This window comes from Vipera berus, assembly GCF_964194415.1.
Source record: "Vipera berus genome assembly, chromosome: 1".
Classification (NCBI taxonomy): Eukaryota; Metazoa; Chordata; class Lepidosauria; order Squamata; family Viperidae; genus Vipera; species Vipera berus.
In genome coordinates this window covers 132,961,405-132,985,677 of record NC_138202.1, presented here as the reverse complement: position 1 = coordinate 132,985,677, position 24,273 = coordinate 132,961,405, and the positions used below count along the sequence as shown (strand labels likewise).

The window sequence follows — 24,273 nt, the reverse complement described above, 5'->3', positions numbered from 1 at the left end:
TCATTTGTGATAAGTCATTTGTGCCTTGAGTTGAATAGCAACCTCTTTCCCTGCTTTATGACAGGTTATCAATGAAGATTTTGAATTGTGAATTATTTTAGAGCTTAAAATATATTACACTTATTGTGCACTTTCGGTTATTAGAAACAGAATTAAACTGAATGTCAATGCGGGTAGTCCTTGACTTATGACCTCAATTGAGCCCCAAATTTCCCATTTTACAACCTTCCTTGCCACAATTATTAAGTGAGTCACTGTAGTTGTTAAGTTAGTAACACAGTTGTTAAGTGAATCTGGCTTCCCGATTGACTTTGCTTGTCAGAAGGTTACAAAAGGCAATCACATGATCCCAGAATACTGCAACTGTCATAAATATGAGTCAGTTGCCAAGCATCTGAATTTTGATCCCATGACTTTAAGGATGCTGCAATGTGTGAAAAACGGTGATAAGTCACTTTTTTCTGTGCTGTTGTAACTTCAAATGGTCATAAAATGAACTGTCGTAAATTGAGGGCTACCTGCATACATAAAAATATAATTTAATAAAAAGTTATTTCCAGTATCAGATTAGAACTTGCAACCAAAAGAAAAATACAGTTACTCCATTTTTTTCCATTAAGAGTCTTTATTCCATTGGGAGCTGTTATCTTTGTGAAAAGTAGAGAGTAATGTAAAATTGGAGATCAGATTTGATAAGTATATAGCAGATAATCAAAAAGAAAACTGATTTTTCTCTGAAATGTTTGGTTATCGGTTGTGATAGTTTTGAAAATATAGAAGAGCAATTGTCACTGTTTAAAGAATTGAAGTTAACAGACTTCATTAACTGTTGTGGATGGTGTACATCTCATTTTCAGGCAAAACAAATAAGGATATGTTTTATGGGAAAAGATAACCTTTAGCATATATTTGAGGGGCTGAAATTTAGATCCCAGAGGCCATTTTAAAAAAGGTTTTAAAAACTATAGATATAGTGTTGATGCTTTTATGTTTGTGTACATTTTCAAGAAAAATCATGATAGTCATACAACCCTCAAGGACTATGTTTTCTTGATTTGACATGGAATTACTTCTTTTCTTAGGAGTAGTTTAAAGAAAGTTCAGAGAGAAGTTTGATTTATTTAAAATGATATTAAAGATACCATATTCTCCAGGAAGGCTGAGTGTATAAATCAGGAATTTATTTTCTTTCCATATTGCCTAACTAAATAAATGTAGAATTAGGATACTTGATTAGTTAACAAATGACTATAGTGTATTCAAAGTTAGTATGGTTACTTGATCTCTTTACAAAAGTGAGAAAAAATAATAGTAAATCTTAAATGCAACAATTTTTTGTACAAAAGTTTACTATTTTTAAATTGCTAGATGGTAAAGAAATATTCCTCACTATCACCAACCTCATATAGCTCTTTGTGTCAAAAACTTTTTAGGAAAGAATATGTGCCTGATACTTGTTTTACATTTCTAGTTCTGAGACACTTGAATGAAAATAAATATATTCAATGCTGGTTTTCTTCCAAATTGTATGTTCTGAATATTATGGCATTTTCATGTCAAGTTTTGCGGTGGTATCTTAATTGTATTTGAGAATAAAAATTACTGCAAGTTAATATGGAAACATACATAGATCTTATTTCTCGATTTATTTAACAATACTTTTTATTTTTATTCTTAGGTGAGAAACCATTTCGATGTGATGAATGTGGCATGAGATTCATACAGAAGTATCACATGGAAAGACATAAGAGGACTCATAGTGGAGAGAAGCCTTATCAGTGTGAATACTGCTTGCAGGTAATTAGACTAGGACAAAAGAAAGATTCAGTGAAAATTGTCAGAACTGTTTGACTAATGTGACTATGTAATTCATTGCAGTACTGTATATCAGGGAAATAAATATAAGCAAAGTGATGAACTTGTACAGGTAGTCCAGGTAGTCCTTGTTTAACATCCATTCAATCACTGACTGTTGAAAATTTTAAAAATTTTAACATTGCTGAACGAGGGGTATTTACAATGGATTCTTGTAGTTGTGGCCATCGCAATATCCTGTAGTCATGTGATTAACATCTGTGGCCTTCACTGCCAGCTTTCCAGAAGCAAAATCAATGGGAAAGCCATTGGGAAGTCGCAAATGGTAATCACGAGACACACTGCAACTGCATGGAACCGCATGGCCACGTGTCAGTCCTTATGAATGTGTTGCTTAGTGACAGAGTTCCCAGTGCCAATTTACCACTGGTAAGCAAGGACAAACTGTATTATAGTAGTTGATGCTAATGTGTGTCTTGTAGAAGAGGAGCACATTTATTGTTATGTTATTTTTACATTTAATTTTTCAAAACCTTTACTTGAATCTGGTTGAATGGTTATTCAACAAGGAAAACTGTAAACCCTAGGGACCATACTTTTAACTACAGAAAAAAACGAGAGCAGAGAAGCTGAGACAAATCAGAATTGTTGAACAGAATTAGAAGGTTGAATTTTGTAATAACTTAAAATTGTTTTAACATAAATTCTGAGCCGTATCTTTTGACATGGTGGGGTTTCACACAGCAATTTCTGTAGTGCCTTTCTGGGATTTTTTAAAATTACCATGCTAGCAATATGACTTATGAAGACTTTCCTATGTCAAAAACTAAATTGGCCCAAAACTTCTTTTTTCTTCTCTAATCCAAAACATGTTCCTTGTAGTTCTTCTCAAGGACTGATCGTGTACTGAAACACAAACGTATGTGCCATGAAAACCGTGACAAGAAACCCAATAGAAGTGCCACCAAAGTTGGCCTTTTGACTCCTGATGAAGATCAAGGCTTCCCTATATCTTTGAAAGACTGTGCTTTGCCAAAAAAGAAGAGGCAAAAAACTGAGAAATTGAAATCTTCCGGGATGGATAAAGAAACTGGGACAGACAAATCTGAACATAGGAAAGATAAGAATGATTTCTTGCCATTGTACGCTGGCAGTACTAAAATAAAGGATGAATATATGGTGGCGGAATATGCAGTTGAGATGCCCCATTCTTCTGTCACTGGAGGTCATTTACATGAAGCAAATTCTGGAGAAATACACCCACCTAAACTCGTGCTCAAAAAGATTAACAGTAAGAGAAACCTCAAGCAACCACTGGAGCAGAGTCAGACCATTTCATCCCTAGCTTCTTATGAAGACAGCAAGGTTTCAAAATATGCCTTCGATCTTGTGGATAAACAAGGCTTACTGGAGGCTGAAGGCAACGCTGATATTGACCAGGTTGATTCTTTACAGGAAGGTCCCAGTAAACCCGTCCACAGCAGTACAAACTATGACGATGCAATGCAGTTTTTAAAGAAAAGGCGGTATCTCCAAGCGGCTAATAGTAACAGCAGAGAATATGCTCTGAACGTTGGCACTATTGCTTCACAGCCATCAGTCACCCAGGCTGCTGTAGCAAGCGTGATAGATGAAGGTAGCACAGCATCGATATTGGATACGTCAGCACTGAATGTGGAGATTAAAGGAAACCATGACAAAAGTGTCATTCCAGACGAAGTACTTCAAACTCTTTTAGACCATTATTCACATAAAGCCAATGGCCAGCATGAAATTGCTTTCAGTGTGGCTGATACTGAAGTGACTTCCAGCATATCTATAAATTCTTCTGAAGTGTCAGAGGTTACGCAAACGGAGAATGTTGGAACAAGTTCTCAAGGTTCCTCCTCTGACAAAGCCAGTATGTTACAGGAATATTCCAAGTTTTTGCAGCAAGCTTTGGACAGGACGAGCCAAAATGATGCCTATTTGAACAACTCAAGCCTTAATTTTGTGAATGACAACCAGTCTCTTACAGGGCAACCAGCGTTCTCTGCTATTGACAAACAGGTCTATGCATCTATACCTGTTAACAGTTTTCGATCGGGAATGAACTCTCCCCTAAGAACAACTCCAGACAAGTCTCACTTTGGACTGATTGTTGGCGATTCCCAGCACTCTTTTCCCTTTTCAGGTGATGAGCCAAATCACTCTTCATCATCCTCTACCCAGGACTTCTTGGATCAAGTGACCTCTCAGAAGAAGGCAGAGGCACAGCCTGTCCATCAAGGATATCAGATAGGCTCGTTTGAGCAACCATTCAGGGCTCAGTATCATGGAGCACGAGCTGGCTTATCATCTCAGTTTAATACTGCTAATGGACAAGTGAACCTGCGGGGACCGGGGGGAAGTGCTGATTTCCCAGAATTTCCTTTGGTGAATGTAAATGATGCTCGGGCAGGGATGAACTCGTCACCTGATGCGACAACAGGCCAAACATTTGGCTAAGAAAATCTGTAGAAATAACATTGGCACTTTACCACAGGTCTGTTGAGAATGAGTGTCTTCTGTATAAGATGGCTCCTATACAGATTTAAGGCCTTGTGTTATAATGAAAAAGTAAGCTGGTACAGCATATTAATAATTACTTTTTTTAATTAATTGTCTTTTTTTTTTGAATTGCCTTATAAGTGGGCGTCCACTGAAAAGGCAGGTGGCTGTTTCCTTTTTTGAGATCAGGAATTTGCTGTGTTGAGATTGATTAAAAAAAAATGAAGCAAACCAAAAAAAAATCCAGCTAAGATATCTCTCCTATAATAATTTCCTAGTTTGGTAACTTTGATTATTTGGGAGAAAATGATCATTATGAAATTATTCATATTGCATTTCCCAATTAATCTAGTTGTTGCACTTCATCAGGGAATATGAATAAGCTGTACAAATCCAAAAGTTTAAATGTCAGGAGATTGTAGCTAGAAGCTACAAAGAATTGGGGGGGGGGGACTTATTTTTTAAAAAAAACTCTGTTAAATCCACATAATAACCCTTTTATTGGTTTCCTTTAATACACTTTAATGAAAATAATGATGTTTGCTAGACACATTTTCCTATTTAAATGTTTGATTAATTAAAAGTTATTTAAAAGCTAAGTCCCTATTATTCATGCATTTAAATTTTAATTAATTTTTACCAGTGATGACAGTTAATCAGATGGTTAGATTTTAGCTAAACGCTTTGCAGTCTATGTTCCCAGTTCTGTAATGTTATATAAATGATAAAACTCTAGGATTTAAAATTTAACTATTTCATCCTACAAATTTGCAATAATTAACATTAGAGCACTTAGATCCTTCCTCATATTTCTCCTTTAAAAAAAAGTATTTTTGACATTTAGGCTCATTATCCAGCATTATTTTCACCTTACATTGTAGGATTTTTTTAAAAATTAATAATGAAAATGAAGGGTATGCCTTAACATCCACAAAATGTTTTGCTTACCCAGAAACACTTGGCACTTCAGCTTGTTAGATACTGTAAACTTTCTCTAAAGCAGTTATTCTTACTGCATCTCTTAACCTGAATGAGCAATTTCACTATAGTTTTGCCAGCCAGAGCTGGTGAACAGTGTTAGTGATAGAAAGTTATACAGTCCCTATTTTAATATCTTTCATACACAATAAAGTGTAAATTTTATCCCTTTCCCATTTTCCCTATAAAATTGTTCTGAGTTAAACAGTGCGCTGAAATCATTCTATATACACTTTTTTAAATGGCATGGTTTTACTTAACATAAATGTTGGGTTAATGTAGACATTTTTAAAGCTGAAAAATGATTTTTATTTCAGTCTGTAATAGAACAAATATTTTATTCTTTCCACGAATTCTATTCTATGTATCCATTAATAGAAAACATTAAGTAGTATTATGGAAAGGCTGGGTGTTAGGAATGTGCTTCTCTTTCTCAAAAATAATTCAGATAGGGAAGAAGGATGCACATATCAGTTTAAGATATATTCCTTGCTATTCTCTCTCACAAAACCTAAGAAACCAGAGTTCTTTCAAAATTTGGTTAAGAAAAAAAATCCAGAGTAATTGTGACTTTTAATTAAACATAGCTTCCTATCCCATTGGCAGTTTTCCTCCTCTATTTCTTCAGTAGAACTTCAAGGCCATCATAATATTTACCTAAGAGTTCTGGATGGCAAAATACTCTTTAAATCTACTTGTGAATCTTCGTAGATTCATTGTGCATTCCTTTCCATAACAGTTAGGTTGTTGCATCCCATTTTTCTCTACACAATGCCTACAAATTTAAATACCTGATTAAATAATCCTAATGATGATGCAGTTATACACAAATACTTCTAAAAATTAATCTTTTATTTTTCCTGTTGCTAGTTGTATCTGTGCCCCAATAACGTGTTAATTTTAACTAAGCTTTTCCAGCAGGATATCTCAGTGTTCCCCTATTTATTTAGTTAGCAATAGATTATGTTTCAGCGAGGTAAGCAAGATTGGCAAGTAAAACAATGTAGCTGGAATAAAAAGGAAAGTTTGCAGCCATTTGTGGATAGCCAAGAGGAACCCAAGTTGTGTGGAGAAAATGTAGGTATTTTATTTCCTATGAACATACGTAACATTAAAAAATGAATACTGTAAAGGGAGGCCGAATGAACTCTAGCAGACACCCAAAATGCTTTATGTGCATGGCTACGAACACCAGAATGCTTGATTATGATGGCTTCTTGAGATGCATTGAGGGAAGTTACTCCATAGCATCATTAAATCTATTAATTGGAGAAAGGGTGCTTTAGCAAGAAATGTTTAAGCCCAAAGTGGCATAGATGGAGTATACAGGAAATACCTCATGTATGAGTAGAAGCATTAGTTTTGGTGTTTGTCATCCTGTCCGTAAAAATCATGTAAGATCCCAAATTACTTTTTACCTAAAAGCAGCTTTCTAAATTAACTAGGATTAGGGAATTTTACAGGTCAATCTCATGCACACAGTACATTTGTGAGATAGTACTAATAAAACTATATTTTGCTAGAATAAAGTTTTGTTACATTTTATTTAGGTCCTAAAATCCTGTTAAACTCCACAGTATATTTAGAGTTTGGTTGACTATCCTTTGGTGTCATCTTTAAACAGAAATATACTGCTTATTTTTTTTATAAAAAAAAACCTTATCTCATCCTTCAATAGTTTAAATTTGGATACATGCTGGATCTCAAAGTCTTTAAAAAAATTGTAAATGAAGGAATTGGCTTTTGATTTAGAGCTGAAATAGCTACCTTATCATTTTTGGGGGGAGGGGCTCAATGACTCAGGCTATATAATTTACCAAGAATGATTTATTTAAAGAGAAACAACACGATGAACTGCAGTGCACTACATGTCTGAAGAACAATTAGAATGATTTGTTTTTCATTTATGTTAGATCACCTTTCTTGCTTTTTCTGAAATTGGTCTAAAACTTTTAATATAGATTCCAAGGTAAAGTAGGTTGCCACAATATTTCGAGAGAACAAGCAGTTTGTTGAAACCTAAAATGTTTTTGTGATTTCTGTGGAATAGCTGATAATTCCCAAGCTGGTTTTTCCCTTGATTCTCTTGAGTGGTGTAAAGTCATGTAGTAGACATAAAACTATGACTGTAACTTTTACAAGCATATTGCAGAGCATTTGTGTAAGTGCTGCAAATTAAGAGACTGGTCAAAATGAATGAAATACATTATAATCTCATATGCTTGCTTTTTTTCCCTTATTTATTTTGTGATTTTAAAGGGGGATTCTAATCAATAGTGTGAATTAATACATTTTAATGATAGCTTTTGGATTTTATTTCCATAGTTTTGGGATTATCTTCAGAAATAGCTCCACATACAACATATGTTCCATATTTGCTCAGATTATTTTTAATAACGTGTGTAATATGTTTCATGAATATTTGAAGAAGATCCAGATACAAGATCAGCCTGCTTGAATATTTCAGTATTAACTTGCTTTGTATTTGTAAATTTGCAACCTAAAATTTTGTCGGGTAGAAATTCTTACTCAAGTCGCAGGGAGATATAGATATTAGAATATAGTTCAGAAATTTAGAAAACAAAAATGTGTTTGTGATCTGGGTATTTCATTTGGTAAAACCTCATATGTAATATTTCCAATTGATAAAATTATTAATAAAAACGATGTTTATATTTTCTTAAATTCTGCTCAAACAGAAGCCTTGCAACTTTTTGAAATGCTTTTCTTTTCTGTTAATGCAAGTTTTTTTAGGTATGCAGGACTTTTAACTATTCTTTTTGCGTGCAAGGAGGATGTCCTGAAGAAGTATTACAGTGAATGAAAAACAACATTGTGTTAAATTTAGCTTCCATTATTTTTCAATTAATTTGTTTCAGGGAAATTTGATTGATTAATTGATTTTGCTATACATATAGAAATCATTGTTTTTCTTTTCAATAATAATTAAAAGAGAGAGAGAGAGAGAGAGTTCTTTTGGTAATAGACACAAATTGAAACAAGCAATTTTCTCAGAGTTGTTTCTTGCATTCTTTACCCCAGAACATGGAAAAATAGAAATATGTAAATGTTTATTTTATTTTTTTATGCAATATTGTTCTGTAAATATGAGTTATTAAATAAGGATGTACCTATGATTGAATCTTTTGATTCTGCACAGTTAAGAGTTTATATATAAAATATAAATGTGTCTTGACAATCAAGGACTTACTGTCAGTCTTCCTTTTTGACGTTTTAATTAATGTTATGCATTCCATTTGTTAGACTTGAGTACCAATGTGGGAATTTGTATTGTCTGTAAAGTATGTAATGTTTTTACAGCTTGTTTTTAAACTAAAAAGGAAAAAAAAGAACCTTGTATATAAACAGATCATAGAACTGCTTTATATCAGGAGGCATATGATGTACTGTATGTAAGCAATAATGCCTAACCATGCTAACTGTACAAGTAGCATAAGGATAGTTCCAAAAACTGTTTGGGGGAATTCAATAGTTTTGTTTTAAGTTAATGTTTTTAATCAATAAATCCGACATTTTTTTCTGTTTGAAGCATAATGTTGTTTACACAGCACAATCGGAGTTGCAGGAAGAGTAGAGTTTTAGATCTGTATTGCACCTGCCACACACATTCATTATGAAACTAATGGCTCAATTGCACTTCTGTAAGACGATGAAGATGACCAATGTCGGTGTCCTGGAAGGAAGAAAAGACTTTTCTCCCACACCATTTCTGTGCCGATTGAAAATATGAATATGCATCTCTATAAAATCAGATTTGTGCACTATAAGAAAATAGCTCTGTTTATATTGTACACTGCAGTTGAGCATTGAGTCATGGTTTATTTTTATAAAATTACTTTTTGCTATAGGAATTATCAGCTGATGAGATGAGCTTTATTTAATTCAAGTGAAAGAAATCAAAAAGTCAAACGGAAACTTAAGTTTGAACTGTGGTTTCAAGCTGTACAGAGTTGAATAGCAGAATTATTTGAAAACTTGTTTCAGTGGATGGGGGGGTGGAAATCGCAGATTTATAAATGTAAATGACCTACATTTTATAGGAGGAAATGTTTTTAAATGCTAGTCATTTATATAATATGTGCTTTGAAGGATTTGCTAGTTCACTTCTGTCACTTTTAGTACACTGGTATCTTTTTATATGTAATGTATGCTTTTTATTATGGTAGCAAATCATTTCAGTAGAAGGAATTTTTGCAACAGTATTTGGGAATTTTTGTTGTTGGAAACTATACTGGATTTTGTCTCTGTAGTTTTGTCTTTATTTTAACAGTGTTGGGGAAAGAATCCTGGTATTCAAATAAATCCAACTTCACTTTTAGAGTGCACTCAGTGAACCATGCTGTGTGATCTACAAATGGGTCCAGAAATAGGATAACTTTGGAAGAAAGCATAAAGTTTTATTGTACAGCCCATTAAAAGAATGCTATGCTTGGACTCAAGAAAAGAACAGAATTCTACTGGAATGCATTTTCTGATACAAAGTATTTGTTTTCCTGAAATCATATGCATCCTTTAACTTTCAGTTCATAAAATCCCCTCTAACATCAATGAATATCTATTTTAATGTTAATACAGTATTAGCACACAATAACAAATTGTTTTACTGTTACTTATGATTTCATCAAACTCGATTAAATTCCCAGTTTGAGTCTGAAAATATGTATAAATGATACAGACCATTTTTGTATAAACCTTGAATCTATAAATTTGTGTAATTATTTTGTATTTGAAATAAATTAGGAGATGCAGGATTCCTGGAATATCAGGAATTTTGTGATGACTGTGTGTTTCTGTGGTAATTGTGCACATGTGGTGGCTTCTTATTTGAAAAATGTAGATTGTTGTAAGACACTAAAGAAATATTAGTGAGTACACTTAGGTAATAACTCAGTTTTCCAAAACATAGATTGTGCAGTTCTTGAAGAAGTTGCCCAGGTTTTCCTGAAGTCATAGTCTCTCTTTCTTTATGAGAGAATAAATTCTCACAAGTGTCATTCCATTCAGTAGTAACAAATTCCTAATGATGTCATGCTTTCAATTTTTGCTTCATTTATGTTTGCCTTTTCTTTTTTTCTTTATGTTTTATCAAATTAATAGGCATATTTAAAAAAGATGATTCCTTAAATATAGCAACTAAAAAAATCAAAGAGAACTTGTTGCCGTTAGAACTGGATAGATATTATAGACAAATACTGTTTTTGCTCTCTTTTCCATTAATCTTCCTTGGAGCTTAGGTTAAAGTTTTATTACAGCCAAATCTTGTATTTTCAGACAATTCTATCCAATTGTAGTGAACTGCAACAAACTCTGTAAGTAGAATCCAGCAGCAAGTACTGCCTGATAATTTGGCCAGATCTACTTGTAGGAATAGAGGTTTAGTCCCACTACGAACATTTTTCATTTTTTTAAATTGTAGAAATTGTTCTTAAGTACATTGTAATAATTGTAGTTTACATAAAACTAGCTTATTTGGAATAAGAGTAAAATTATTTGAATAGAGTATATGTGTAGGCAAGTTTAATCATCCTTACTCTTAAGTGGCATTGAAATCATCCAGGTTTATCTATTCAAAACAAATACTGATGATAAGTAGTATAGTAAATTTATACAGGGATATTAAGTCAGTGTTTTATGATAAGTTGTGGGAGAAGTTAAAAGCTTTCTCAATTGTACAGTGTCTGTTATATTATTCTTATTCTTGATGGTACAAAGCTGAAGACAAATGTTACCCCATGCAGAAGAATCTGCGGTTGAGGTCAAGAGGAAGGTGGAATGACAAGCAGTCTCATGCCATAAACCAACTATCTCCCCAAGCTAATTTAACATCTACCAACAAAAAAGAGGGTTAAGTGAGAAATCTATTATAATGTATATGGTTGATGTTGTTATATACTGTACTATACTACACTACACTACACTACACTTCCATGTTGGAAGCACTGAAGCCTTGAAAGGATCAGCCGATGGCATCACTGGTGCCTAGGGGATGCCCAGTTGGGAGCACCTTTCGTGTCCCCATTAAATTGCCTGCTGAGGTGGTACCCATCTACTTGTGGTCACCCACTTTCAAACTCCTGTGTCAGCAGGAGCTGAAGCGTGTGACAGGAGCTCACTCTGGCCCATGGCAGCAACCAGATCTTAAATGCAGGCCTGCCAGTTGACAGCCTAGTGTCCTAACCTCATGAGCCACTACATTCTATGTCAGGGGTGTCAAACTTGCAACATCTCATGACATGTTGTGACATACCACGACTTTTTTGCCATTGCTGGCAATGAGGTGGGTGCGGTTTCGCTATGATGCATCCGGCCCGTGGGCTGCCAGTTTAATAGCCCTGTCCTATGTGGTTATATTATTTAAGACTAATATAGGTCTCAGAAGAGCATTGAAGGCTCTTGCATAATTTTGCAAGGGGATAAATTGAAAATTACCTATCAAAAGACCAGAATCCAGAGTTTTGCTAGGAAAGCATGCCTAGGGCACCAACAGACAATTACGTAGGTAAATAATATTTTAGTATTTGGCGATGGTTTTTCATATTCCTATATTGCCCAAAATGTTCAAAGGAGTGTGCTTTCCATCAGAGTCTTGTGAACAAGAATGAGTTGTACGTTATTTATAGTAAAAACACTGGAACAGATGCTCTATAGTGCACAGCTGGGTCTATCCCACTGAGCAAATTGAAACTAAATTTTGAAGATCAAATACAGGTGTCTCGTCTTAGTCATTAGTGTTGGTAAAAGTGGAGGCTGGACCATAGACATCTATACTAAAGATTAGCTAAAATGACCATTTTTGTCTCTGGCCACAGTTCATCTGTCTCTGGAGGACAGATTTCAGTCTGTTTGGAAGCAATCTCTGATGATAAAAGTCAGGTTCCCTTGGCCTTCCTTCCTCCTATCTGCTGTCCCTGCAGCGTTGAAATAAGGAATATGGACATACAGCACCTGGTTGATCTAAATAGGTTTTAAAATCTTACCGTTGACAAATGTAGGTGCACAATCGTACTTGTGGCACATCTTAGGCAATTAGAAATATTTAGATCTGGAAAAGTTAATAAAACTAGAAACCCCAACTCTGGCAAGGTGTGATACCCTCCCTTCAAGTTTATTTAAATTTCCCAGGGACTCTGATAACTATTTGTTAAAACATCTAGATAAATTTAGCTCTCCTCAAGTAGCAGAAGTTTGCTCCATTATGTGTAAACTTCACCCACAAATGGCTGCCAGTAGTTCTTGTTTTTAGGGGATAGTTCTGCGTTGTTTTGTTTTACTGAATATACTTTTATTTGTCAGTGACCAAAATAAAGTTTCTGCCTGTCACTTCCAACTGTTTTAGAGGGAAGATAAAACATTATGTACCTGGGACATTGATGGAAAAGTTAAATTTCTTGAACATGGTTTTCAGTGCTAATTCGGGAGGAAATATGAATTGCTCCTCATAAGGCTTAAGTTTCTCCTTGTTTATTAGCCCTAGACTATGATCCCATAACAAGATATACAATTGCCATATTTTGCACCGCCCCATGTATAATCCCCAGGAAATGACTGGCAAGAGATGGTTGATCAGTGGAAAATCATATTACCGTATGTCTAAATGATCTTTTATTCTTTCATCCATATCAATCTTCACTATTTATATAAATTAATATTTTGATTTCTAGAAAACCTATCTAGAGTTTAAATATCCAATTCTGGGCTAGTATTGTTAAGCTTTAGATACTTAACTGCATTCCTCAGTTTGGCTTGAATTTTTTTCATTGTTATATTAATATTTATTTTATATATTATTTTGTATGTTTTCTTACATGTAGTCTTAAAAATATTTAACAAAAGCATGCATTTAATATTAATGTTAATATTTTACTTCTTTTTTCTAAGTTATATTCAAGACTGATAATGTTACAAATAATGTTGATCATTCCTTCTTGCTTAGTTTTTGAAAAAATTGTAAGATAGAATTTCCAAAACTCTATATTTTATATATGGGAGATTTATCTTTTGCAATCTAACATTGCAAAACAAGAATTATTTAGGGAAACTGTCCTAAAGACATTTGTGCCAAAGGTGCTTTTTCTAAAAGGCAACTGAACTTTTTTGGTTTTTTTCTTTGAAAACATTTCATTTTTCATCCAAGAAGCTTCTTCAGTTCTGACTGTGGGAAATGAGTGGTGGACCAATATGGAATGACTAGTGGGGACTCAATTTGAACTGAAGAAGCTTCTTGAATGAGAAATGAAACATTTTCAAAGAAAATCCAGTTCTTTGGTAAAAGCACCTTTGGGACAATCATGACCTGGGTGATTGAGTATCTCCATAGACACCTAAATACTGTCTATATAAATATACGCCGTTCGTTTTAGGTTACTTTTATATTACAGCATGAATAACAAGATGTAAATTCACTAGGATGTTGAATTCAGATGGGTCCCACCAAGGTACTGGTCAGAAATTCCTTTTTTACTGTGCACTGTGGGATAGAACTTCCTTTTAAAAGAAAGAAAAGTAGATACTATATTTTTTGTAGAATGAAACTTAAAGTTTTCCTTAACTGATGCTGCAGAAAATCCCATATACCATCACACTAACCAAAATTATTCAGTCTCAGGTTGTAAACAGAATGTTTTAGTGGTAATTTAACATTAACACCAATAAATTAGAAGAAATGTGTCTCACAGAACTTCATAATTCCTATCGTATCTGTGTGCTCTTCATATTTTTTTTCCTGATAATTCAAATTCATGCTAAATGTTCTATGATAATCATCTGGAGATATGCTATTTATTATGCATGACATGGAAATAATGTAAACATGAACCATATAATGAAGTGGCTGAGTCAGATGCTAGTCAGGTATTTGGGCTATTTTGCACCATTCATTTCAGTTTCATAGAGGATCTAATAGAGGATCTATTTTAATCATAAGCACATGTTTTGATCTCTCTTCTCCCTGGGAATAAATTTAATTTGATCAAAAAATAAATAATTTGGAAGTGTTAATCTTAGTATATTAATGTTTCATGATGCCTTGTTTTTATTGGCCTTGGGAGAGAGCGATGGCTTTAGCAACAGCAATACACATCTATCATATTCCCCAGTCCTCATACCCAAGTCTGAGCATACATGAATGTTCCATCTGCCTGCCATGCTATTTCTTTACATTCTGTTTTTAATACTAAAATTTAAGAGTGTCAAAGTCATAGAGCTGTAGTTTTAGAAATGGCCTGGTGCTTTCCATCTTTCCACTTTTCATGTTCAGAGATGAAGGGTCATTTATAATTCTCAGCACAGAAGTTGGCAATCTATTTATAAGCACTGTATATTTCGTTCTGCATTCTGTACTATATTGTACATCATCTGCCATAAACAAAAATAAATCGGATTCCTATTAGAAGGCGTAGTTAATGCAGTAAAATCCAATTGTGAGCGCAATAGGAAGGAAGCTTGTTCCTTTCTACGTGTACTCTCAAAAATGGGCACAATGGGAGGCGTTCCTCAGTGCTTCAAAGTAGTTTTTAGCGATGCCTGGTAGGCTGAAGTGATGAGGGAAGAGCTATGTTTTTGTTGCATGAGCAGAGTTTAGCTTGCACAACTGAACGTCACCCGTACTGGCTACTTTATCATCAGCAGTACGTTGCTATTTACCTTCAGGATGATCAAATGACATTTCAATGTTTTAAATCAAACAAAATCCTCCATATTTAGAACAAGCTGGTATGCTGTGGTTTCAGAATTCTAATATTAAAAAAACTAGTGTACAATACATTGGATAAAAACAAGTAGATTATACAGCAACAATCACACTCATGTCTGTTGTGTTATAAAGGGACAGAGCGTAAATGTTCACGGGAGAGAAGAGAAGTAAAGCTGGGCGAAACAAGTATGTAGAATTCTCCATACATGTTATCGTCCTCATGCAGTGATGTGGAAGGGATAATGGAGACCACCTTAAAATTTGGGAAAAGTGTAGACTCTGAATTGCAGTTTAACCTGCTACACAACTTGGAAAAGCAAGTTTTCTTTTAATGCAATTGGATTCTCACAGGAAAAAAAAGGAAGCACGGGACATTAACTATGACTCATTTTATACTCTAAAAAATTCCAACTGCCAAGTATTTTACCAAATATTCATGGTTATAGTATTTTCTAATAGATCAGAGATTAGTAACTTTTTGATGGCTGTGGCTACATGTCACTATAGGGTCCTTGATGCTATCTGAGCTTGGTGATTAATTGTAACTCGGTTGTAGCTGAGAGAACACTAAGGACCCCACAGCTCAACCCTGAGCTACAAATATTTTTTTTCTATCAGCACACGCTACTATTTAGGAAAAGACAATTGAGCTGCAGTTACATTAGGATAAGAACAACTGGCCCAGGCTGCAGCAGACTTTCAACTGGGATTTCCCATTTTCTCCATCAGGAATAGGGGGGGGATTACATGTTTATATGAATTAAGTCTATTTCAAGACTTACACCAGGGGTCCCCAACCCCTAGGCTATGGCCCACTACCAGGCCACGGCCTGTTCAGAACTGGGCTGCCCAAGCGGTGGGTGAGCATGCACGTGCAGTTCTACTTGCATGAGCGGCGGGCATAAACGCAAAGCTCCATTTGCGTGAGCGCGGGCACTCGTGCACGCACTTTCCATTCACAGAACCATCCCCTTCCCTCTGGTCCACCAAGCCAGAAAGTTTGGGGACTGCTGGTTTACACTACAAATTTTGTTTCTTTTCAGCCTCAAAGTGACAGGAAACTGAGCGGGTCATTCTGTGCCTAAAAATAGAGCAGTATGGTTTGAAGTAGCTGTAGAGGCCACAACTTTAGAATTGTCAGCCTTGATCATAAGCCATTGGGATGAAGGACCTGTCATAGCCATCCTTTCCAAACAGCCATGTGCCTAGATGACACTATATAAAGAACACAGCAACAAAACAGTAGTAGAGTAACAATGTTTGACTGAATAGTACCATAATAAAATTACTGGTTTTGGATTTGTACCTTTCTATACCGCCAAAAGAGACTGAAACAATGTTTTCTTCTGCAGTTGTTTTAATAAGATAGTCTATGAAACTGAATGCAAGAATTAAATTGTGGTATTCCCTGGGAATTTGATTAGGTAGATGTTACATAATATAGAATGGTAGTTATAAACTGTTTGCATACTTTAATAATCCTTTCATAATTTTATGAAATATTTCTATTAATTATTTCTACCAATGCAAGTCAATTATGTTTTTTCTCTCTCTAAGGAATAGGACTGTCTGCAACACGTCTGGTGACATCCAATGCAGCATGCTAACTTCATTTCCTTTTTTTTTCTTCCCCTCAAGCCTCCAGGAACATATTTTAAGGGTGCAGAATGTTTACTAGAAAGAGGGTAATCTGTCAATTGTCTCCAGCAGATAGAGCCAATTGGATTTCACCAACTTTTATTTTAGTACGAAATGCTGTATATTTCTTCCAAACTGAAGAGGTTTCTTGGATGAGAAGCGAAACATTTTCAAAGAAAACACCAAGAAAGTACAGTTGCTTTTTGGGAAAAAAAAGACCTTCGGGACATCTTTGTTGATTTCTATATATTACATATGAAAATGAGTCTGATAGCATCTTTTCTAACTAATAATGTTTGTTTAAAAGATGAGCTTCTGTGATCTGAAGCTCACGTGGCTAAATTGAAGTAGGACTAGAACAAGACAGGAAAGTTTGGTTATGCAGACACAGGTTACATGGGAAACAGATTACAAGTACTTTATTATTTAACAATTGTGTTAAAACCTATTGTATTTGTTGAGCTCATTTGAAGTGTTTGAATTCAATAGTTTGTCACTTGATGGTGCTGTTAAAGTTCCCATTTTATAAAACAGTCAGAAGGTCCTGAGAGATTGGAGTGTTTTGACATTACCTTGTCTGATTTTGATGCCAACCTTTATCATTATTTTTTCTTTTGCACATAATTTCTCCTGTTTGTCCTAAGTAGAATCCAGAGGGGCAAAACTTATTGGAGGAGGAACACCTCTAACCTTATAGGCTTGTTGTGGCCTGTGATGGTGCTGTTGTTGTAGATGTGGAGGCAAAGTAAATGGGACTTGTTGCAGAGTCTGGTTCCCATGATGGCATTTTGTCCTGTTGTTTCTTGCTGTTTGTGAGAATCTGCTTCAGGTTGAGTGATTATCTCTATGCAAGTTTGGGGCCACCACCCAATGCATGAGAAAGTGCCGTGTCATTGCCCAGTACGCTCTGTAGCTTATTAATAACGTATTTGAGTGACTTATGTTGTGAGATATGAGTGTTGTTTAGTTTCTGTGTTATGTTTTTGTTTAAATAGGCCCTCCCTGGTTATTGATCTGGCTCTGTTGATTTGTCTATTGATCTTGTTGGGGGAGGTCAGTCAGTGTCCTGTCTGGTTTTAATGTCTGATGGAATTATCCTTCACAAATGAGTCTGCATGTACTGCTGTTTTATCCATGGTCATGTGCAATTCTTTAGCTAAACTATTTGGTATACTGGCATACTTGAAGCTGAAAGCAAACCCACTGTGGACTTTCTGAAGTTAAGTTTGCAACCTATTAAAAAAAAAACAACCTTGAGCAAAAGCCCTGTTTTTCAGAAATTCAAAAGTGTAGTTAGGCTTGGAAACATTGTCAGCCACAAAACCTATTTAAAAATACAAAGGCAACAGGAAGTAAAATGGTGATGCCCTTGCAGATTAACTGACCTTTTTGGTTTAGCACGTCATACAAACACAGCCAGTTTGCTCATAGGCAAGGAAGAGCTTGTAAGTCATGTTGTGTCTGGTCTCTTCAAGCCCTTTCGTGTGCTGATTGAGCTCTCTATTTTCTTTACTTAAACTGCTCTTTATTTCGTGAAGAGTTTTTCAATTCCAGATGTTCTGAGCAGGTCACTGAGGAAACAAAGAATATTCATTTATGCTCCATACTTCCATATTCCAATCTCATCTGTGTAGTTGACCAGATCTTGGAATCTAGGGGCCATCAACATTCCTGCCATTCATCTTGCTGACTGCTTCTCTGCATTCTTCAAGCTTGCAAGCGATAAGAAGGAACATAACCTCCAATTGCCTTAATCTCTTTTGCCTCAACTTCGATCTGAGCACTGATGTGCACTGACTCTAGAGAGACAGGAGAAGGAAACAAATTGCTGCGATAATGGAAGAAGATGAGGTCATTTGGAGGAAAAGAATCCTGTTGAGCAGACCTGGGAATTTTACAGCCCGCAGGCCACATCCAGCCCTTTAGCCATCCCTGTCCAGCCTACATGAGGTCAATCACGTCTGCTATACGTAGTTATTGCAGTGTTACTCTTTATTACTCACTGCCGTGTAATTGTCTCTGATAGTCAAGAAAAAAAGCAGCTGTGCCTGAATAGTTTTATCTCCAGTGAGCATGTATCTTTCTCTTCCTCTCAACGTGGTCCATCTGGCAAGATGGACAGCATACACAAAACACATAAAAATCACTTGCCTGCTGTAAGTCTTCTAGTGAGCCAGTGACTTTACTAGAAAGAGTGGGGCCAAACACTCAGGCCATTTGTAAATAGATGTTCTGGATTTGGAGTGGGAACTAGAGCATTTCAGTTCCCCAGAGATAGATACTCTCATTCCTATTTTTACTTTGCTGTTTTTGACCTAAAAATTACACCACTGAAAAATGGTTGTTTTAGGAATGCTTTGGGAGCTACAAATGGAGAACTGCAATTGCAAAGGGGATAGGTGCCAGGCAGCGTACCTATATAACAGGACAGAATTACTGAAAAACATACACTTTCGGATCTCTTTCAGAACTATTCATATCCTCAGGTGACCCTTTAGGAAAAGCCTATTCATAACAAAACCAAGTCAACCCAAAATCTGAATTATTTGAAATCAAAGAAACAATGGTCCCTGTCATTTTTTTTTTTTAAATCTGTTCTTCTGCATATGATAGTAATCGAAGTTATTTCGATGCTATCAGTAGCTATCTTAAAGCAGAGACAAAACTTTAAAAATAATTTCAGTCACATTAATCAGGGGGCTTTGGGAAGTGGAAATGAATCCAACACAGGATGTCCTCATAGGCTAAAACAGCTGATGCCATTCCCCTCCTCCTTTGTGCTCTTTTTGACACCTTTCTTGTTTATTTGTTCCCCTTTCTTAATTGTTCCCCTTTCTGTATCTCATTCACTTTCAGGTGCCATGTTCTTCATCCCAAGCTGCAGACTACCTTGGAACGGAAGAGACAGATAGTTTTGGTCAAAGGGTAAATTTAATTGCTTCCAGCGGACTTTTGAAAGTAAGCCAAGAATGGCATATGGCCCTAGACCACATGTTTCTCTTAAATAAAGGTTGATAGTTTTAAACTGACCAGATACACTGTGCATTCTCTATCTATTATACGAAAATTTCAACCTAGCATTCTCCAGATGCACTGAACACAAATCTCATCACCTATATCAAGCATTGCTAATTGGGGCCATGTTGGCTATAGACAATAGAAGTTGTAGCTCAGCACTTCTATAGAGCATCAAGTTGGGGATGGTCTTTATAAAGTAAACCAAAAATCATGGCCTTTCCTTGGATCACCATTTTCTCTTGGAACTATATTTTTTTCTATTTATTATAATTGCTGTTTTCTATTTATCATAATTACTCTTTCTAAGCTAATAATTGTTTGGAACAGCTTTCTGTCCCTTTTTTTGTTTTAACATTTGCAAGATTTTGACTCCCTTCCCCCTTCTATGCCTCCCATTTACCAGATTCTAAGATCCTGTGGGATGTCTACTTTACTGTGAAAGTTCTCACTAATTTGGCAAGAAAGATGGGCTGTTGCTGTAGCAACTTGCTGCCCTAAAAATACTGCATTCTGTTATAGAGCTTTGCTGCAACATTTTGTAGCTATGTTTTCTATTCCCTTTAGTCTGCTTGGCACTGCTCAATTCACCACCATTTTTCTTTGGACAAAAGCTAACTTTTAGGACATCCAATTTTTGGAAATCAGCTACTCATGATAGGAAATGAAAATTTCACCTTGGTTATCATAAGTTCTATATGTGAAGCTGTTTTGAAACCTGGTCACTGTGCTTTGTCTACACAGTATGAAACTGACTTGGGGGAAGACTTCTCCAGATATTATAATAATAGTATACTCATGGTATTAAAGGGGTGGTGCGATGGCTCAGAGATTAAGACATTGGGCTTGTCAGCTGGAAAACTGGCAGCCCAGGTTAGAGACCCGAGCACCATGCAACGGGTGAACTCCTGTCCTTGCTCCAGTTCCTGCCAACCTAACAGTTTAAAAGGATGCAAATGCAAGTAGATGAATAGGTACCACTTTGGTGGGAAAGTAAGAGCACTACATGACATCATACTGATGAAACAGAGATGAGCACCGCCCCCTATAGTCGAATAGCAGAGTAAAATCTGTAGGGACTCCTTTAGCTTTTTTACCATAGTATTAATAGGTGTCTCAGCTTTGACAGTATTTGAACTCTTGTCTGAGTCAGAAGAAGGGTAACTTGGATAGGAGAGTACTAGGGAATGTCATGGCTATTCACATAGTCCTTGACTCACAACCATTCCCTTAGTCACCACTCAAACTTACAACAGCACTTAAAAAAGTGACTTATAACTGGTCCTCGCATTTACAATTGTTGCAGCATCCCCACAGTTTCATGATTGAAATTTGACTGTTAGGCAACTAGAATGTATTTTTGACAGTTGCAGCAACCTGAGGTCATGTGGTCACCATTCGCGACCTTACCAGCTGGCTTCTGACAAGCGAAGTCAATGTCCCAAAGGTGCTTTTTTCAGGAGGCAACTGGACTTGTGTTGTTTTTTTTAAGACATTTCACTTCCAAGACGTTTCGCATCCAAGTAGCTTCTTGGATGAGAAAAAAAAAACAACCATCCTGCAGCCAAGAAAGCTCCACACACATTTGCACTACTCAGGTGACCGAGGACACAGGTAAACCTCCAAATGGTTTCAAGGAGTCTCTAAAGCAGGGGTCTTCAAACTCGGCCCTTTTATGACTCATGGACTTCAACTCCCAGAATTCCTCAGCTAGCATGTCTGGCTGAGGAATTCTGGGAGTTGAAGTCCATGAGTCATAAAAGGGCCGAGTTTGAAGACCCCTGCTCTAAAGGAATGCAAATGAACACCTGTCTGCAAGCAATATAAATCCTACCACTCCCCACCATCGAGTCAGAGCTGAAGAAGCTTCTTGGATGAGAAGCAAAACGTCTTCAAAAGAAATACAAGAAAATCCAGTTTGTTTAGCAGAGTATTTACACACACACACACACACACACACACACGCACACACAGATTTGCTGTAGATTTAATGTACTTTAACTCAGAATTAAGCCTTTTCTCTGTCTATTGAGTCTGAAATGCACTTTCTGCAAAACAGACTGAATTATTTGTTAACTTACAAACTTCACATTTAGCATTTCTAATCCTTTGTTATTTTATTTTGATGTTAATATATCCAGTTTTAACAATATTTTTTCTGTTTTATACTGTAAATGACTGGTTAACAAGGTTAATTAACAGACAAAACATCTACAATGCTTTAATTTGTAATGTTTTTTTCCAGAATGTAAGTTACAGTGCCAGGAATTTCAAGTCTTGCCTGCTACTTTTATTTGAAACATAGCTCAGTGTGCTGCAGCTTACCTAAGGGAATGAGCAATGGAACCCTTCGGTTAATTAAGATCTATGAGTAATGAAATTAGATCTTGCTAAGAGCTGTCTATCCTTTCTTGGTTGCTCTTAGGAAGAGACAGGAAAGTCACACAGGGAAAGACAGAAGGAAACTATGAATCAGAAGGAGCAAGGTATTTGAGAGAAGATGGGTGGCAGCAGAAAAGAACAATATTTTCTCCTGACCTCTGCAGTTACAGAAAGCCCTCTCCCAGGAACCTCATTCATCCTGATATTTTTTTTCTGCACAAGGGGATATTTTCATTTGGCCAGGAGTTTTATATTTTCTGATGTTTTTTTACCATTTTTAATGCTTTTAAGCTGGCGTGTGTTCTAGTTACTGCTATTTTGTCATGATTAGAAACACTTGGCAATGTGCTCTGAAAATCTGGACTGTAAAGGGGGATTAGGAAAACTGTAATAAATAATGAACAAAATACAATTATATGCCATCTGGATATCACTTTTGTCAAATATTCTGCCATCAAAGTTTCAGATCAACTTGAACTATCACTTAGAACTGTGAATTGCATTCTTTATGATTCTAAAAAAAATAATTCAAAGTGGGTGGGCCTTATGTTGTCGGTGCTTAGCCACTTGATTGTGTTTTTTTTTTCTACTGCAAACCATCTTAGTATTTCCACAATTCTTATTAGACCCTTAAAATGCCTTGGAAGCATTCTTTGCTCCAGGAGACAATTTCCAGGAGATCAGAATGTGCTTAACTCAAGTTTCCTCTATGCAATAGGGGGGAAAATTGGACAATCTGTCAGTGCATAAACTAAACAAACTGCAAAGCTGTTTGAAGAACAAGTAAAATAATTTCCTCAGCAAGACAGCTAATATTTTGTAAAGAGACAAAAACAAACTACTAATAGCCTGGTAGATGTATTCTGTCCCAAAGGCTCCTAATATAATTTCAAAATACTGTTTTTGTACTTCATTATAGTAAAACAAAGTATCATTAACCGCGTTTGGAAAACATTATCTTAAGAAATATTTGATCGACCATCTCTCTTTCAGCTAATATTTGTCTGTGATACACAATATATTTATAAAAGCTGGCATTTGTGGGAAGTCTTATCATTTTATCTATCTTAACTTTGGCAACAGCCTGAATAAATTCATTAAGGGCTTAACAATGCTTAAAGTTACCAATTATCATTTTTCTATGCTACAAACAGACTATTCTAAGAATTACTGAGAAAATGAAGAATAATTTTATTTTATTTTATTTTATTTTTTTAATTCCATTTATATCCCGCCCTTCTCCGAAGATTCAGGGCGGCTTACAAGCTTAGCAGTAGCCTTCATTCTATGTATAGGCCTGCTTATTAGGGCTTTCACACACCCCCCAAGCGGCATTATTACAAAGTCAGCTTAATTGCCCCCAACAATCTGGGTCCTCATTTTACCTACCTGGGAAGGATGGAAGGCTGAGTCAACCTTATAGTGAACTTGCCTGTCTTTTGAGAAAAGGGAATTTCAGGATTCAAAGCTAGTTAACAGCAACAAAAAGAGATCAGCTGATTAATTAATCAGTAAAGTTCTTAAAGTTTATCACGACAGCCAAGACAGTGTCAAAGTACGATCCTTTTTTGTACAACATTGGTTTTCCACTTTTTTTATGGTTACCTATAGAACTGAAATGTAAAATCTAGTTTCTATTAAATGATTTACTAAAAGAAATCTACGTAACTGAATATTTTATCTACTTCAGCCTCCACTGTCTCCCCCTCTCCTTCCATACACATCAGTTGCTGTGAAAATACCAGATGCACCCTTGAAAACAACAAAACCAAATTACAAAATCAGATTTTATAAATATTCCAGATATTCAGTGCCCTTGCTGAATCATTAATAATACATCAATGAACATCATTTGCCACAAAATGCTTAATAACAGGATTTATTTATTTAAAGATTAACTGAAGTATTAAAAAGCATTTCCTTCCCTCCCTAAAGAACTGTGGTCAAGGTTATCTGTTTGAAATTGGCCTCAACATGCAACCATTCATTTAGTGACCATTCGAAGTTACAACAGCACTTATGACTGTTTTTCACTCTTATGACTGTTGCAGCATCACCATGGCCACGTGATTAAAATTTGGGCAAATGGCATGATGGCTGCACTGTCCCAGGTCATAAAATGGAGCAAAATTCACTTAACTGCCTTGCTTAACAACAGAAATGTTGGGCTTCATTGTGGTCTTAAGTCAAGGACTACCTGTACT

At 35.8% G+C, this 24,273-nt stretch overlaps 2 protein-coding genes across 3 annotated transcripts in view; one reads left to right on the top strand and one right to left on the bottom strand.

Moving 5' to 3' along the window:
- The window catches only part of ZNF148 (zinc finger protein 148), a 47,484-nt gene extending 37,366 nt beyond the window's left edge, over nucleotides 1-10,118 (top strand). For both annotated transcript variants that reach the window (XM_081336912.1, XM_081336911.1), the window contains exons 6-7: nucleotides 1,679-1,797; nucleotides 2,698-10,118. In XM_081336912.1, coding sequence (XP_081193038.1) covers nucleotides 1,679-1,797; nucleotides 2,698-4,302 — 1,724 coding nt within the window. In that variant the 3' untranslated portion in view covers nucleotides 4,303-10,118. The remainder of the gene's footprint in view (nucleotides 1-1,678; nucleotides 1,798-2,697) is intronic.
- The window catches only part of LOC308668250 (uncharacterized protein), a 281,434-nt gene that overhangs the window by 226,282 nt on the left and 30,879 nt on the right, over nucleotides 1-24,273 (bottom strand). The window lies entirely within an intron of this gene.